At 41.0% G+C, this 15,802-nt stretch overlaps 1 protein-coding gene across 1 annotated transcript in view; it reads right to left on the minus strand.

Moving 5' to 3' along the window:
- Nucleotides 1-15,802, minus strand: part of HOOK3 (hook microtubule tethering protein 3) — a 123,697-nt gene that overhangs the window by 51,111 nt on the left and 56,784 nt on the right. Inside the window, exons 9-11 of the mRNA XM_062213695.1 lie at nucleotides 7,303-7,466; nucleotides 2,169-2,309; nucleotides 44-245 (exon numbers count right to left, since the gene is read on the minus strand). Coding sequence (XP_062069679.1) covers nucleotides 44-245; nucleotides 2,169-2,309; nucleotides 7,303-7,466 — 507 coding nt within the window. The remainder of the gene's footprint in view (nucleotides 1-43; nucleotides 246-2,168; nucleotides 2,310-7,302; nucleotides 7,467-15,802) is intronic.

A 15,802-nucleotide genomic window follows, 5' to 3' on the forward strand; every position in this document is an offset into this window, starting at 1 on the left:
CTTGCTTTAAACTCTCACGAAGGAATTGTTTCTGTTCTTTTACCTGTCTCTTATACGTCTCCAGCTGACTTCGTGCTGCATTGGCCTTCCTCAACTCTTCCTCTAGACTGACAGTGTTCTGCATATACATGGTATTCTTCTCTTCTAACAGCTTAACCTGCCGCCTCAAATCACCAAGGTCCTCTAGCTTCTTTTTGTAAGATTCCACTTGACCTTCTAGTTTAGAAACTTTATCAGAAGAATGCCTAGAATGAGATGGGAAATTAAAAGTCAGAAAACCATCAATAGTCACAATACTGCTTTAGACACCAAGTGCTAAAACAAGGGATACTGCCAGAAAACAATACGACCTAATGAAATTATAAGACTGTAAGTGGGGGCTGGCGCTATGGCATAGCGGGTAAAGCCACTGCCTGCAGTGTTGGCATCCCATATGGGCACCAGTTCGAGTCTCAGCTGTTCCACTTCTAATCCAGCTCTCTGCTATGGCCTGGGAAAGCAGTAGAAAAGGGCCCAAGTCCCCGGGCCCCTGCACCCATGTGGTAGACCTGGAAGAAGCTCCTGACTCCTAGCTTCAGATCGGTGCAGCTCCAGCCCCAGCCACTGGGGCCAATTGGGGATTGAACTAGCAGATGGAAGACTTCTCTCTCTCGGCCTCTCCTTCTCTCTATGTAATTCTGAATTTCAAATAAATAAATCTTTTTTTTTTTTTTTTAAGACCGTAAGGGTTACAGTTCAGTTTTTTGCTCAGGTTTTTTTTTTTTTTTTTTTTTTGGACAGGCAGAGTGGACAGTGAGAGAGACAGAGAGAAAGGTCTTCCTTTTCCATTGGTTCACCCCACAATGGCCACTGCAGCTGGCGCACCGCACTGATCCAAAGCCAGGAGCCAGTTGCTTCCTCCTGGTCTCTCATGCGGGTGCAGGGCCCAAGGACTTGGGCCACAGCAGAGAGCTGGACTGGAAGAGGAGCAACCAGAATAGAATCTGGCACCCCGGCTGGGACTAGAACCTGGGGTGCCGGCGCCACAGGCGGAGGATTAGCCTATTGAGCCGTGGCGCCGGCTTGCTCAGGTTTTAAGAAATACAGCCAAAATTATAGCACAATGTGTAACAGAGAATGTTTAAGGAAAGCAAATAGGAGAGGCTAGGCAGCCGAGTCCCATTCAGCACAAAAATAAAGTAAGTTGTGTGGTGTACAAATGATTTGGCAAGTGAGATATTATTGGTGATCATGGAACAGCAGTTTCAGTGGAATAGTGGGAGCAGGCAATGGCAAACTTTAGTGGGTTGAGAACAAACATTTCCCCCTCCCCTTCCAAGATTAAACAGATCTAAAAGCGTTTTTGTAAAAGAGAGTCAAGGTGTAACACAATCCATAGGTAGATAAGAAGGGGTGAGACTCAGCACTGAAGAAGGAATTAGCCCTGGACAGGATGAAGAGCAAAGATGAAAAAAGACAGGTGGCTATGTGGGGATGTCTGGAAGTGCAGGAGACAAAGGTCCCGAGAGCCAACAGTTCACGGCTTCTTTCTTCTGTGCAGCAGGAGACAAGGTCATCTCCTGAGACTAAGGCACGAGGGATGTGTGGTGTGGTGGTCTGTCAGGTGAGAGAGCTGTGAAAACATGGAGCAGCTATGAGGAAAATGGGAGATGGACTTACCCACTTACAGGAGAAGCAGAATGGGGAGCCAGTGGTAAGAACCCAGTGTTAAGGTCTTTAATATGTAGTAGGACAAAACTGTATTGCTACGTAATTTGTTCTTAGTATTGAAAGAGGCAAAGTAGAAAATGCAGGTGGTTGGAACCACTCAACAGAAGGTCACGGACTACATAAGAAGCAGAACAGGGGGAAAATGAGGTGGCAGGGAGTAAGGTGCCTAGTGAGAGAGTAACTGGAAAACAAGTGCAGACCTGGAAAAAAAAAGGAGGACCAGGTGGCTACAGGATTCAAGAGTGTTAAAAGAGGAGCTGCAGAGCTGGGTGAGGATGAGTATGGTCAGGGATTAATTTGTTTATTGCAGGTGCCGCTCAATTCCTCACAGAGACCCGAGACGAGAACAAGGCCGCACAGAGGTCACACGGAAGCCCTGGGCTGGGAACCAGGTGTCAGAGGGCTGAGGGTGGGCCCCAGAGAGGTAGGTCTGAGACTCCACAGCAAGGGAGGCTCACCTGAGAACATCAATCTCATCCTTCAGAGACTGGGCTTCGTCTGCCAACGTGGTGAGCTCATCGTTCTGCTGCCGCAGTTCAGAGATTTCCTTCTCTAATTCTTCACAGCGTATCCGATAGTCATCTTTAGCAGCTTCTAGTCTGTAACCGAAACAGCACAGATCGAGACAGATCTATTTACAGTCTCATCATTCTGATTGGGACAGTAAAAGAAAGTAATGACAATAGGGAACATGAGCATAAACTCTTCTTGAAAATGTATTCTGTTGGGTGGCCACAGGCTGTCTTCCCAAGGGTATGCACTGTTGCCAGGTGTGGGAAAGGTGACAACAAACTCCCACTGTGCCACGAGACACCTAGACAGCTAGACATCAAGTAACATTTTTCCAAAATATTCCTCGATATAATTTAAGGATTTATTATGAAACTAATGCACTTACTGTTGAAAATTTGCCAAAATACAGAAAAGGAAAGAAAATAAGAATCACATTAATCCAGATAGATAACTACTGTTCACATTTTTGGAGTTTATCCTCCAGTCTCATTTCTGCTCATATTTTTCACCAACAATACAGACAGTACTATTTTCTATTTATTAACCAGATTTGTCCATTTAACAGAGACCCCTCCTTTATTTTACAAAGTCTTTTTTCTCTCATGTCACAAATATTTTACCCAATTAGTTACTTTTCTTTATATAATGTCTAATTCTTAATTTTTTGTATTTAATTCTGTTTTAATGTTACACTTAATGATTTTTTTTCTTTTAATTGTACATTTTCTGTTAGTACTACTAATGGTTTCATTTTAACATTAAAAATTCTAATTTCGGCCGGTGCGATGGCTCACTTGGCTAATCCTCTGCCTGCAGCGCTGGCACCCCAGGTTCTAGCCCAGCTGGGGCGCCGGATTCTGTCCCGGTTGCTCCTCTTCCAGTCCAGTTCTCTGCTGTGGCCTGGGGAGGCAGTGGAGGATGGCCCAAGTGCTTGGGCCCTGCACCCACATGGAAGATCAGGAGGAAGCACCTGGCTCCTGGCTTTGGATTGGCGCAGCACGCTGGCTGCTGGCTGTAGCGGCCATTTGGGTGATGGACCAACAGAAGGAAAACCTTTCTCTCTGTCTCTCTCTCTCTCACTGTCTAACTTTGCCTGTCAAAAAAAAATTCTAATTTCCGCATATTAATTTTCATGTATGAGGAAATGCAAGGATTTCCCTTGCTGAAATACCTACCAGAACCCATCTAACAAATTTTCTATTCTTTCCCTGTTGATTAGAAAATGCTTCCTTCATCATATCACACATTCAAATACATTGAGATCCATTTGTATTACTGTTGTCTGTATTTCACTGTATCAGTTCTAAGCTATTCAAATTAAGATAGGCTTAAAATATATTTGCACACTTGACATGGCAAGAGCTCCTTCATCATTCTCAAAATGTCTGGGGAAGTCTTGCTCATTAATACTACTAGATAAACAGACTTTGAACTGGTTAAGGGAAAACAATATAATTGAAATGCTACTTTAAAAACATGCAAAACTACAATTATTTTCTCCATACAATATTTTTGATGTATAACTTCAAAGTTTTCTTCATATAAGTCACATTATTTTAAAATTTTTTCAGTATGTCACATATTTAACAATGTAAGTGTATGCCAATGATACTAACTAGCAATTGCAGCAAATAACATGTTAAATGTTTACTGTGTCTAAGAACTTTTCACTTAATTCCATTATATTTTCTAGACAGATGAAAAAATTACCTGCAAATAATAACCTTTTAGTTTTTATCTTTCCAACATTTTTGTTTCTTTTCTTTTTATTTCATTTTCTAGAAAAGCAATAATGGCAGCCAAAACTTACATAGCACCAGTCAGGCAACAGTTTCAGTGCTTTCCATGCACAAATATTAACTCAATTCTGACAAAAAATTTTAGGAGGTAGATTAATACTATTGGACCTTCTCAGAGTTCAGGAAATGGGCAACATGCTCAAGGTTATATGGCTAACAAGTGGCAAAGCCAAGATTTTTAGAATGTCTAGAAAAAAGTTAAATAATAGATGAGTACTCATCTTCACCTTATTTTTTTAACTTAAATATGAATTTCACATTTCAAGATAAATTTTTACTTTCCTTCTCCTTTAATCAATAAATCAAAGCAGTTATAATAGATTGGATAATATTCTACAAGTAAATGGTCCTGGGATAAAGCTTATCTTAATACAGTATTGGGTTGAATTTGCCAGTGTTTTATTTAGGTCTGTTAAATGGGATATCAGCACTTTTCTTTCTTTTTAATAATTTTTGTAGCCACTGTTGTAAGAATAGGACAAGTGGAGACAAACATAAGTTCAAAGTGTCACTGCTTTCTTGAATGTTGAATTTTAAATACTTCAAATATCCACAATTTGAAATAGAAATTAAGTGAATACTTGTATACCCCTTGCTAGATTCACTCATTGTTAGTATTTCGCTCCATTTGGCTTATCTCACTTTCTCAACAAATGCACACCAATAAAATTCATACATGTACTTTTAGGGAATCACTTGAAAGTAAGCTGCAAAAGTTACCCTTCACCCCCAAATACCTCTGTAAAAAGGACATTCTTTTACATGTCTCAGTACATTATCACATCTAAGACAATTAATATCAATACTATTTAATGTGGAGTTCATATTTACACTTCCCCAATTGTAGCAAGAATGTCTTTTAAAATAAACCTTTCTCTGTCCTCCCTGACCTAGGATCCAAAGAAAGTTCACCATTTTCTTTAGTTGTAGTATCTTTTTGTCTTCTTTTTTTTTTTTTTTTTTAAATGACATTGATTTGTTTCTTATTGTTTCTTCATGATTAAACTGAGGTTACATATTTGGCACAAATACTACATGGGTGATGCTAAGACTTCCAGTAATGTGTCATGTGTATATAATTGTCAGAGTGACCCATAGTAGTACTGCTAAACCTGATGACTGGTTAAGATGGTTACTGCCACACAGCTCCACCTTCTAAAAGGGTATATTTTCTCTTTGTAACACAGATAATCTATGGGATTTAAATCTCAAAAGCCACCAGCCCTAAAAAATATAATAAAATCAAAAGCACCCTATCATGATAAAAATAAGCCAGAAGCATTAGATGGGATTTAAAGAATCAAAAATATGATATATAAATATGGAGAATGAATAACATTTCTGAGTTAAAATATTTCAAGATACAGTATTACAAATATGAATTCTTAAAAAATAAAAGCATTATACACTACCTCCTTCATAATAAAAACGTAAGACAATTCTAAATACCAATTTCCCAAAACCCTAATTTAAATACTATCTATCAGTATTAGAAATTAAAATGATAAATTTCAAATTTATCTCCTTAGTTAGTTGAAAATAACAGTAATAAACCCATATGTTAAGATGAAAAACATTTGGCTGGGGCAGGCATTTAGCCCACTGGCTAAGGAACCTTGTGGGAGCTTCTGCATCCCACACTGGAGTACCTGGATTCCATACCCTGCCCCAGCTTAGCCCCAGCCATTGCTGGCATTTGGGGGAATGAACCAGCAGATAGGAGCTTTCTATCTCCTGGCCTCATTTATCTCTTGGCCTCTCAAATGAAAACAAACAAAACAAGAAAAACCATACTGTTTGTGAAAAATAGCTTGTTTTCGGACAGAGAAGAGTGGCACTGTTTTACATCTTGTGATTCTAGTAATTGCTTTAACAGAAGACAGCTGGCTTCTTAGACTTGTTTCTGCATTCACCTGCTGTGACATGTTTTGACTGAAGTCTGCATACAGCTTATAAACAAAGCCTTGCCAGCTGTGCAGATGGGAGAGACAGCCTCTGACGACCTTCAGGGGTCTTCAGATCACACACTGATGCAGACCACAGGGGTGGACTATTGCTAAGGTTTGTGACAAGACTAAGAAAAGCTTTTTATTGGGGTGGGTGAGCATTTGGCACAGAGGTTAAGATGTTGCTTGGATGCCCACAGCCCAGACCAGAGTCTCTGGGAAGCAACAGGTGGTCCTGCCATGCACAGCAGGGACCCAGATGGAGTTCTGGATCTGGCTTTGGCTTGCCCCAGCCCTGGCTGCTGCAGGCATTTGGAGAGAGTGAACCAGTAGATAGAAGACCCCTCGGTCTCTGTGCCTTTCAAATACATGAATTTAAAAAAAAAAAAAAAAAAAGGTAGCTGTGTTCCAACAAAACTTTAAAAAGAATCAGAAAGGCGAACAGGAAAAAAACCTGGACACATTCCACTGAAAAATAATGAAGGATAGGAGACAGGGTACCAAACTAGGTTACTCAGTAAACACCTAATTGATGTTTAGTTTTTCTGTTTTGACACTGGGAATCTATGGCTAGGTAATAAAAAGGTCATACTGCACTTTTTATTAAGTTATAACAAAATATGTTCCCGACACTGTGAAGTACTTCAGCGTCCTGGCTCTGTTTTGTTCTGCAGACAGACATCAAATTTCCCCCTCTTTTATTTTCCCTTCCACCACCCAAGTGCCAAAGGACACCTCTTTCTTTTAGGTCTCTTATTCCTCTAGAAGTTATGTGCAGCAGACTGCTCCTTTAAATCCTGCCTGTCCTTTTAAATCAGCTTGTCTCTTTAATTCCATTTGGGACTATTTCTATAAACCTATTCTTTGTATTATGTCTCTTTAAACTGTGTGCCTGAATGGGCAACAACTTCACTAAACGTCCTGCCTGATCTTTCTGTGGCATCTGGCCCTTGAAGAAGATGCACTGGCTCTGAGATCCCTGTCCTGCAGCTTCTGGTCTACTCTGGCCAAGTACTTGGATCATTTTAATAAATAACTTGAGACATCCGGTGAATTTTAGCCTTCTGGTAACCCCTCCAACTCACCGGCAAGCCCCTTTGCTACTGCTCTTCCTCTTGTAGTCAGTCTGCTTTGGCTTGCTATAAGCTCCATGGTGGCTGGGGTAGGGGCAGGTATGCGGAACACAGCACTGGTGTTTGGGAAGATTTGGGGAAGCTGCTTATTACACAGCCATGTGGGTCTGCAGAGGTCCAGAAGCACTAATACCATTCTCTTAACTTTAAATGACAGTCATCAAATTTTTACAAGTTATATTTTAATGAGTGGTTTTTTACCTGAATGTTTCTTCCTGTAGCTGTTCTAATTGTGTCTGGAGCTGCAAATGCCTTCTTCCTGCTGGACTATTAGGGTCTTCTATAGAATCAGATTGATTGAGTCTTTCCATTAGTATCTGATTTTCTGCCAACAAACTACTCTTCTCCTCTTGCAGAGCTGCAACCTGTTGCATATGGGGAGACAGTGGTCATTTCCTCCAGTTACAATAGCTTCTGCTGCTGCTTAGTCACTTGTGTATTACCATCACGAAGGAAAGCCTACTGTTAAAGAAGTATAATCAATCTCCACTTAAAATATTATTTTGGAATACTGCGCATGCAGAACAATATGTAAGAATTCATTCTTTATTTCATATTTGAACAGACACTTTCCAGAAAAGATACACAGATGGCAAACAACCACACAAAAAGATAAACGTCATTATTCACCAACAAATGCAAATTAAAACCACGTTATATCACTGAACTCCCACTACAATTGATAAAGTTAAAATAAAAACAAACCTGGGGTAACAAGTATTGGCACAGATGAGAACAAAAGGAAATCTCATATACTTCCAATAAGAATATAAAATATTTCAAATACTTTGAAAAACAGCATAGCAGTGTCTTAAAAAACTTCAAATCAATCAAGTGCAAATATCATATGATTGATTCAGCCATTCCATTCCTAGGTACTTACTCAAGAGAAATAAAAGCCTATGCCAACAGAGACAGAGACAGAGACAGGAAGGTTTTCAGTAGCTTTGTAACAGAGAAAATCTGGAAACAACTCAAGTGCTTATCAGCAAGTGAACGGATAAATAAATTGCTGTACATTCCTACAACAGAATACTACTTGGCAATAAAAAAAGAACTATTATTACCAATTCATGGATGAATCTCAAAATACTAAAAGAAGCCAGACCCTGCACCTGCTAAAAAGAGTATACGCTGCACAATTCCTTTTAAATACTGCAGTCTCTCCTCATCCCTGTTTTCTCTTGAACTTGCTCTAGTTGGGTCTACCGAGTCCACTGAGCTGCTCATCGGGACCACTTGACACAATCCTCCTCCTTGGACACCTCTCTCTCAAGAACTATGCACCTTCTTTTAGCCCCTCTTTACCCCCTCCCACTAGAGTGTCACACTCTTCTACGTGCAGCAATGGCTTCCAGTTTACAGCTGTAAATATCCTCTGTTTACTGAAAACTCATGCATTCCCACTTCTAGCCTAGAATCCTGAACTAGTATCACTTCCACATGCATGTCCAATAGGTATTTCATATTTAAAATTGATACATAATAAGTGTATGTATTTATGGAGAACAGTATGATATTTTGATTCATGAACTCAATGAATAATGAGCAAATCAAAGCAATTAGCATATTCATCACTTTAAACATGTCATCTGTGTTGAGAACATTCAAATTTCTCTTTTCTAGTTATTTCAAAATATACAATAAATTACTGTTAACTATATCCACCCTACTGTGCTACAAAACACTAGAAATTAGTCCTCCTACCTAACTGTACTTTTGTACCTGTTAATAAACACCCGTCCTTTCCCAGCTCTGGTAAGCGCTGTCCCATTCTCTGCTCCAGTGAAGTCAATCTTCGCTTCCACATCTGAGTGAGAACACATGGTACTTGCCTTTCTATGCCTGACTTATTTCACGTCCTCCAATTCCATCCATGATGCTGTACATGACAGAGCTTTACCCTTTCTATAGCTCAGTAACACTTCGGTGTGCCTATGTACCGTATTTTCTTTTCTTTTTTTTTTAAATTTTTTTTTTATTTAGTGAATATAAATTTCCAAAGTACAGCTCATGGATTACAAAGGCTTCCCCCCCCACAACTTCCCCCCAACCCGCAACCCTCCCCCCACCCACTCGCTTTCCCCTTCCATTCCCATCAAGATTCATTTTCAATTCTTTTTATATATAGAAAATCAGTTTAGTATATATATAGATTTCAACAGTTTGTCCTCCCTTAGCAACACAAAGTGAAAAAATGCTGTTGGAGTACTAGTTATAGCATTAAATAACAGTGTACATCACATTAATGACCGAGATTCTGCAAGATATTTTTTTTAAAAAAAGATTGATTATTTTTCTATGTAATTTCCAATTTAAAACCAAAGGTTTTTTTTTTTTCATTTTCAATTATCTTTATATACAGAAGATCGCTTCAGTATATACTAAGCAAAGATTTCATCAGTTTGCACCCACACATAACCACAAAGTGTAAAAATACTGTTTCAGTACTAGCTATATCATTACTTCACCTTTGACAACCTATTAAGGACAGGTCCCACATGGGACGCAAGTACACAGTGACTCCTGATGTTGATTTAACAATTTAACACTCTTGTTTATGGCATCAGTAATCTCCCTAGGCTCTAGCCATGAGTTGCCAAGGCTATGGAAGTCTTTAGGGTTCGCCGACTTCGATCCTATTCCGACAAGGCCATAGTCAAAGTGGAAGTTCTTTCCTCCCTTCAGAGAAAGTTACCTCCTACTTTGATGGCCCCGTTCTTTCCACTGGGATCACACTCGCTGAGATCCTTCATTTAGGTCTTCTTCTTCTTCATCTTTTTTTTTTTTTTTTTCCCCAGCGTGTCTTGGCTTTCCATGCCTAAAATACTCTCATAGGCTCTTCAGCCAGATCCAATTGCCTTAAGGGCTGATTCTGAGGCCAGAGTGCTATTTAGGACATCTGTCATTCTATGAGTCTGCTGTGTATCCTGCTTCCCATGTTGGATCCTTCTCTCCCTTTTTTTTTTTTTATCAGTTAGCATTAGCAGACATTAATCTTGTTTGTGTGATTCCTTTGACTCTTAGGCCTATCAGTGTGTTCAGTTGTGAACTGAAATTGATCACCTGGGCTGGTGAGATGGCATTGGTACATGCCACCTTGATGGGATTGTATAGGAATCCCCTGGAACTTTTCTAACTTCATCATTTGGGGCAAATCCAATTGAGCATGTCCCCTATTATACATCTCCTCCCTCTCCTTTTCTCATTCTTATATTTAACAGGGATCACTTTTCAGTTAAGATTTAGACACCTCAGAATAATTGTGTGTTAATTACAAAGTTCACAAAAAAAAATACTAAAATGGATAAAGTGTTACATTGTACATCAACAGTCAGCACCATAGCTGATCAAGTCACTATTTCTCATAGTGTCCATTACACTTCCACAGGTTACCCTTGTGTGCTCAGTTAGTTGTCGCCGATCAGGGAAAACAATGATATTTGTTTCTTTGGGACTGGCTTAATTCACTTAGCATGATGCTTTCCAGATTGCTCCATTTTGTTGCAAATGACTGGGTTTCATTGTTTTTGACTGCTGTATAGTATTCCATAGAGTTATGTACCGTATTTTCTTTATGTACTCATCAGCTGATGGACATAGAGGTTGATTCCATGTTTTGGCGATTGTGAAAAGTGCTGCAATGAACACATGTGTGCAAACACCTCCTGAACACACTGATTGCAGTTCCTGCGGATGTAAGCCCAGCAGTGAGACTGCGACATCATATGGCAATTCCATCTGTAGCTTTCTGATGAACCTCCCACCATTCTCCATAATGCCTAAGCTAATTTACATTCCCACCAACACACAAGGAGAGTTTGCTCCCTTCTCTCCAGATTGCCTGCACTGGATATTTTCTTTCTGTTTGACAAAGCCTTTGTAACTACAGTTTTGATTTGCATTTCTTTGAAGATCAGTGATAAACACTTTTTAATATACCTACTGGCTATTTATATGCTTTCTTTTGAGAAATGTTTACTCTAATTAGCATTTTAAAATCAGACTGCCTATATTATTATTTTGCTGCTGAGATCTTTAACTGTTCTGTATATTAATTCCCTATTGTGGCCGGCGCCGCGGCTCAATAGGCTAACCTCCACCTGTGGCGCTGGCACACCGGGTTCTAGTCCCCGTCGGGTCGCCAGATTCTGTCCTGGTTGCCCCTCGTCCAGTCCAGCTCTCTGCTGTGGCCCAGGAGTGCAGTGGAGGATGGCCCAAGTGCTTGGGCCCTGCACCCCATGGGAGACCAGGAGAAGCACCTGGCTCCTGGCTTCGGATCAGTGCGGTGCGCCAGCCGCAGTGGCCATTGGGGGGTGAACCAATGGAAAAGGAAGTCCTTTCTCTCTGTCTCTCTCTCTCTCTGTCCACTCTTCCTGTCAAAAAAAAAAATTCCCTACTGCATGAATGGTAGTTTACAAGTATTTTTCCCATTTTGCAGTTATCTCTGTCCATTGTTCTTTTTTTTTTTTTTTTTTAAGATGTATGTATTTATTTGAAAGTCTGAGTTATACAGAGAAGGAGAGTCAGGGAGAGGGAGAGGGAGAATGAGAGGGAGAGGGAGAAGGTGAGAGACAGAGAGACAGAGAGAGAGGTCTTCCATCTGCTGGTTCACTCCCCAGTTGGCCGCAACGGTTAGAGCTACGCCGATCTGAAGCCAGGAGCCAGGAGCTTCTTCTGGGTCTCCCACACGGGTGCAGGGGCCCAAGGACTTGGGCCATCTTCTACTGTTTTTCCAGGCCATAGCAGAGAGATGGATCGGAAGTAGAACCCATATGGAACCCATATGGGATGCCGGCACTGCAGGAGGTGGCTTTACCTGCTATGCCCCTGTCCATTGTTCTTTTGCTGTGCAGATAGTCTCTTATCTATTTTGCTGTGCCTCTGAGGCTTATCCAGAGTATCTCTGCCCAGATAGAGCTCTTAACCAGCACCCCCTCGGCCCTTTCAATCTCAGGAACTAGAAACTCCAGCCTTCCAGCTGCTCAGCTGGCATCCCCAGTATCTTGCACTCATTCCCAGATCAGACTGTCACAAAACATCACTGGTTTCACCTTCAAACATATTTTCAATTCTCAGCATCTCTACATCCTGGTCAAAGCCAACTTAATTTGTCTGGATTACTGCCATGGCCTCTAAATTGATTTGGGCCTTGCCTCCCTTCAAAACAGACCACCAGACTAATCTGCTCAAACTCCTCCAATGGCGTCCCATGTTACTCAAGAATTCTTTCACCAGGCTTATAATGCCTTGTCAGAGTTCCTCTTCCTTGGCTCCCTCTGCCCCCAACTCAGTTCTTCTCCTGCCATCCTCCTCTAGCTGCTTCTTGAGTATACTAGGTTATATTCCCATCTCAGGGCCTTTGCACTTACCATGGCACTGCAATGGAACTTATACTGCTCTTCCCCTGGATTCAGGGGGGTTTATGCCTCTAATCTCTTTGGGATTTTACTAACATGTCACCTCATGTAAATTTTAATTTAAAATTAATTCTTCCAGGGCCAACACCATGAGGTAGAGGGTAAAACTGCCACCTGTAGTGCTGGCATCCCATATGGGTGCTGGTTCAACTTCCGGCTGTTCCTCTTCTGATCTAGCTCTCTGTTATGGCCTAGGAAAGCAGCAGAAGATGGCCCAAGTCCTTGGGCCTCTGCACCTGGATGGGAGACCCAGAAGAAGTTCCTGGCTCCTGGCTTCAGATCAGCCCTGCTCTGGCTGTTGTAGCTATTTGGGGAGTGAACCAGTGGATGGAAGACCTCTCTGCAACTCTGCCTTTCAAATAAATAAATAGGCCGGAGCCGCGGCTCACTAGGCTAATCCTCTGCCTTGCGGTGCCAGCACACCGGGTTCTAGTCCCTGTCGGGGCACCGATCCTGTCCCAGTTGCCCCTCTTCCAGGCCAGCTCTCTGCTGTGGCCAGGGAGTGCGGTGGAGGATGGCCCAAGTCCTTGGGCCCTGCACCCCATGGGAGACCAGGAGAAGCACCTGGCTCCTGCCATCGGATCAGTGCGGTGTGCCGCCGCAGCGCACCTACCATGGCGGCCATTGGAGGGTGAACCAACAGCAAAAGGAAGACCTTTCTCTCTGTCTCTCTCTCACTGTCCACTCTGCCTGTCCAAATAAATAAATAAATAAATAAATAAATCCTGAAACCTATATTTTTATCTTCCTTACTGCCTGTCTTCACTACTAGAATGCAAATACCTTGGGAACAGGGATGTTTTATCTGTTTCTGTCTGTCTATACTCTAGCCCTACCCTAATCTGTATTGTACCTACAGCAATTACAACAGCACATGGTACCTAGCGGCTGCTTAGTAAATGTTACTAAAATTAATTAAATTAATAAATAAATTAAATTCATGAATTGAAATTAATGAATCTGAAATGCCAGCTGTATAATTTGTCAATTTCCAAAACTGTATGAGTTTTTTTTTTGGATTCCATGCCTCTGGTCTAATTCATTTCTGCTTTTTTCATTTGTCAAAAATATTAAAGGGAGAGAGGGTGGTGTCTGGCCTAGAAGTTAAACTGTCAGTCCAGGTGCTTGATTCTCACATCGGAGTACCTGGGTTCAGTCCAGCTCCCCATTCTAGCTTTGTGCCAATTCAGACCCCAGAATGGCCCAAGTAGTTGGGCCCTTGCCACCCACATGGAAGAATTTGCTTGAGTTCCTAGCTCCCAGCTGTGGCCTGGCCCAGCCCTGCCCACTGTGGGCATTTGGAGAGAACCAGCAGATGGAAGTTTTCTCAAACTAATTAAATATAAATTGTAAAGGTTTTAAATGTTAAAGACTCATTTCTATTACCGATTTCTAACTTCAATAATATACTGGGCAGATAGCAAGTTTTTCTGGCATAAAAGACCACACAGTAAATATTTTAAGACTGTGAGAGGTTTCTGTGGCAAGTAGGCTAATCTGTAACTGTAGCATGGAAGCAGCCAGATAATGCACAGCAAAGGGATGAGTGCAGTTGTACTTCATGAAACTTTTCAAAAACAGAAATGTATATTCCCAACCCCATATGCTTAACTTTATTTTATTTTTAAGATTTATTTATTTTATTTGAAAGACAGAGTTAGCGGGGAGTTGCTAAGAAGTAGAGCAGCCAGGACTTGAGCTGGAGCTCATGTGGGATACCAGCATTGCAGGCAGCAGCTTAACCCGATATATCCCAACACTGGCCCCACCATGTGCTTTACTTTAATTTTTTATTATCAAAGATAATATTGGGGACAGTGTTGTGGCACAGTGGGTAAAGCCACCACCTGCCATTCCAGCATGCCATAATGCTTCAAGTCCCAGCTGCTCCACTTCCGATCCAGCTCCCTGCTGATGGCCCAGGAACAGCAGCCGAGGATGGCACAGGTACTTGGGCCCCTGCACCCATGTGGAGACCTGGAAGAAGTTTTGGGTTCCTGGCTTTGGCCTGGCCTAGCACTGGCTACTGTGGCCATTTGGTGAATCAAACAGCAGATGAAAGATCTGTCCGTCCACTGTGGCAAAAAAAAAAGTCCTGCATGAAGGATCTCTGTGAAAGAGACTCCAGTGGAAAGAAGGGGCCATCAAAGAAGGATGTACTTCTCTGAAGGGAAGAGATAACTTCCACTTTGCTTATGGCCTTGTCTAAATACTGATGGAGATTGTGGATTTAAAGCCTTCCAGCCTTCGCAGCTCATTTCAAGAGCCTCGGGTGACCACTGATGTCGTACGTAAGAGTGTTAATTGTTAAATTAACAACAGGAGTCACTGTGCACTTACTCCCCATGCAGGACCTCTGTCCTCAATGAGTTGTATTATCAGAATTAACTGTAAAACTAGTTCTGTGTGTGTGTGTATAAAGTTAACTGAAAATAAATCTTAATGGAGAATGGGACTGAGAACGGGAGAGGGAGGAGGTGGTGGAGTGGGAGTGGTGGTGGGAGGAAAGGTATGGTGGGAAGAATCACTATATTCTTAAAGCTGTACTTAGGAAATTTGTACTCATTAAATAAAAGGTTTCTTTGAGGGGAAAAAAAGATGTGTCTCTCCCTTTCTATAAGTTTGACTTTCAAAAATAAATAAGTAAATGAATCTTTAAAAAATAATATTTATATCTTGCTTGTAAAAATAATGAATGTATTATTGTAACTCTTAGGATTTGTGTATACATAAATTCTAAAATCTGAAAAGTAATTCATAGCTCTTACATTATGACTGCGCAAATATCATTTCCTGTATGACCCAAGGAGCATTTTATGATGACACTTCCTTCTACATGCATCCAGTGTAATGACCAAATTCTCTGCTTTTCCATGGAAAATGCTTCTTATAGCATAAACTGAACTGTGTGTGAGTGTGAGTGTGTGTGTACACATACACATATATCCCAGCTTTAAAGAACACCAATGCATGACCAATTATGTCTCGTGTGTACCTACAGCCACTTCCTCCACTCTCTTTATTTGGAAGTAAATTCTAGACAAATAATCTTATTTCTTATTTTTATCTATTTGTGAGACTTCGCTGACTTCATTTTATCGCTTTTTTATTTTCACAATTCTGTTTTTAACTTAAGTGTTTCTTGATCTCTAACTTTTCCTTCTTAAAATAGCATTTGGTCCTTATTTTAGAGCTGTACTATCTTTTTTGAGGGTTTTAAATAGATTTAAAACAAAAATCTCTCCTACTCCCTCAAATTTCTCTACTTCCTCAAGCCTACT

This window comes from Lepus europaeus, chromosome 16 (genome assembly GCF_033115175.1).
Source record: "Lepus europaeus isolate LE1 chromosome 16, mLepTim1.pri, whole genome shotgun sequence".
Classification (NCBI taxonomy): domain Eukaryota; kingdom Metazoa; phylum Chordata; class Mammalia; order Lagomorpha; family Leporidae; genus Lepus; species Lepus europaeus.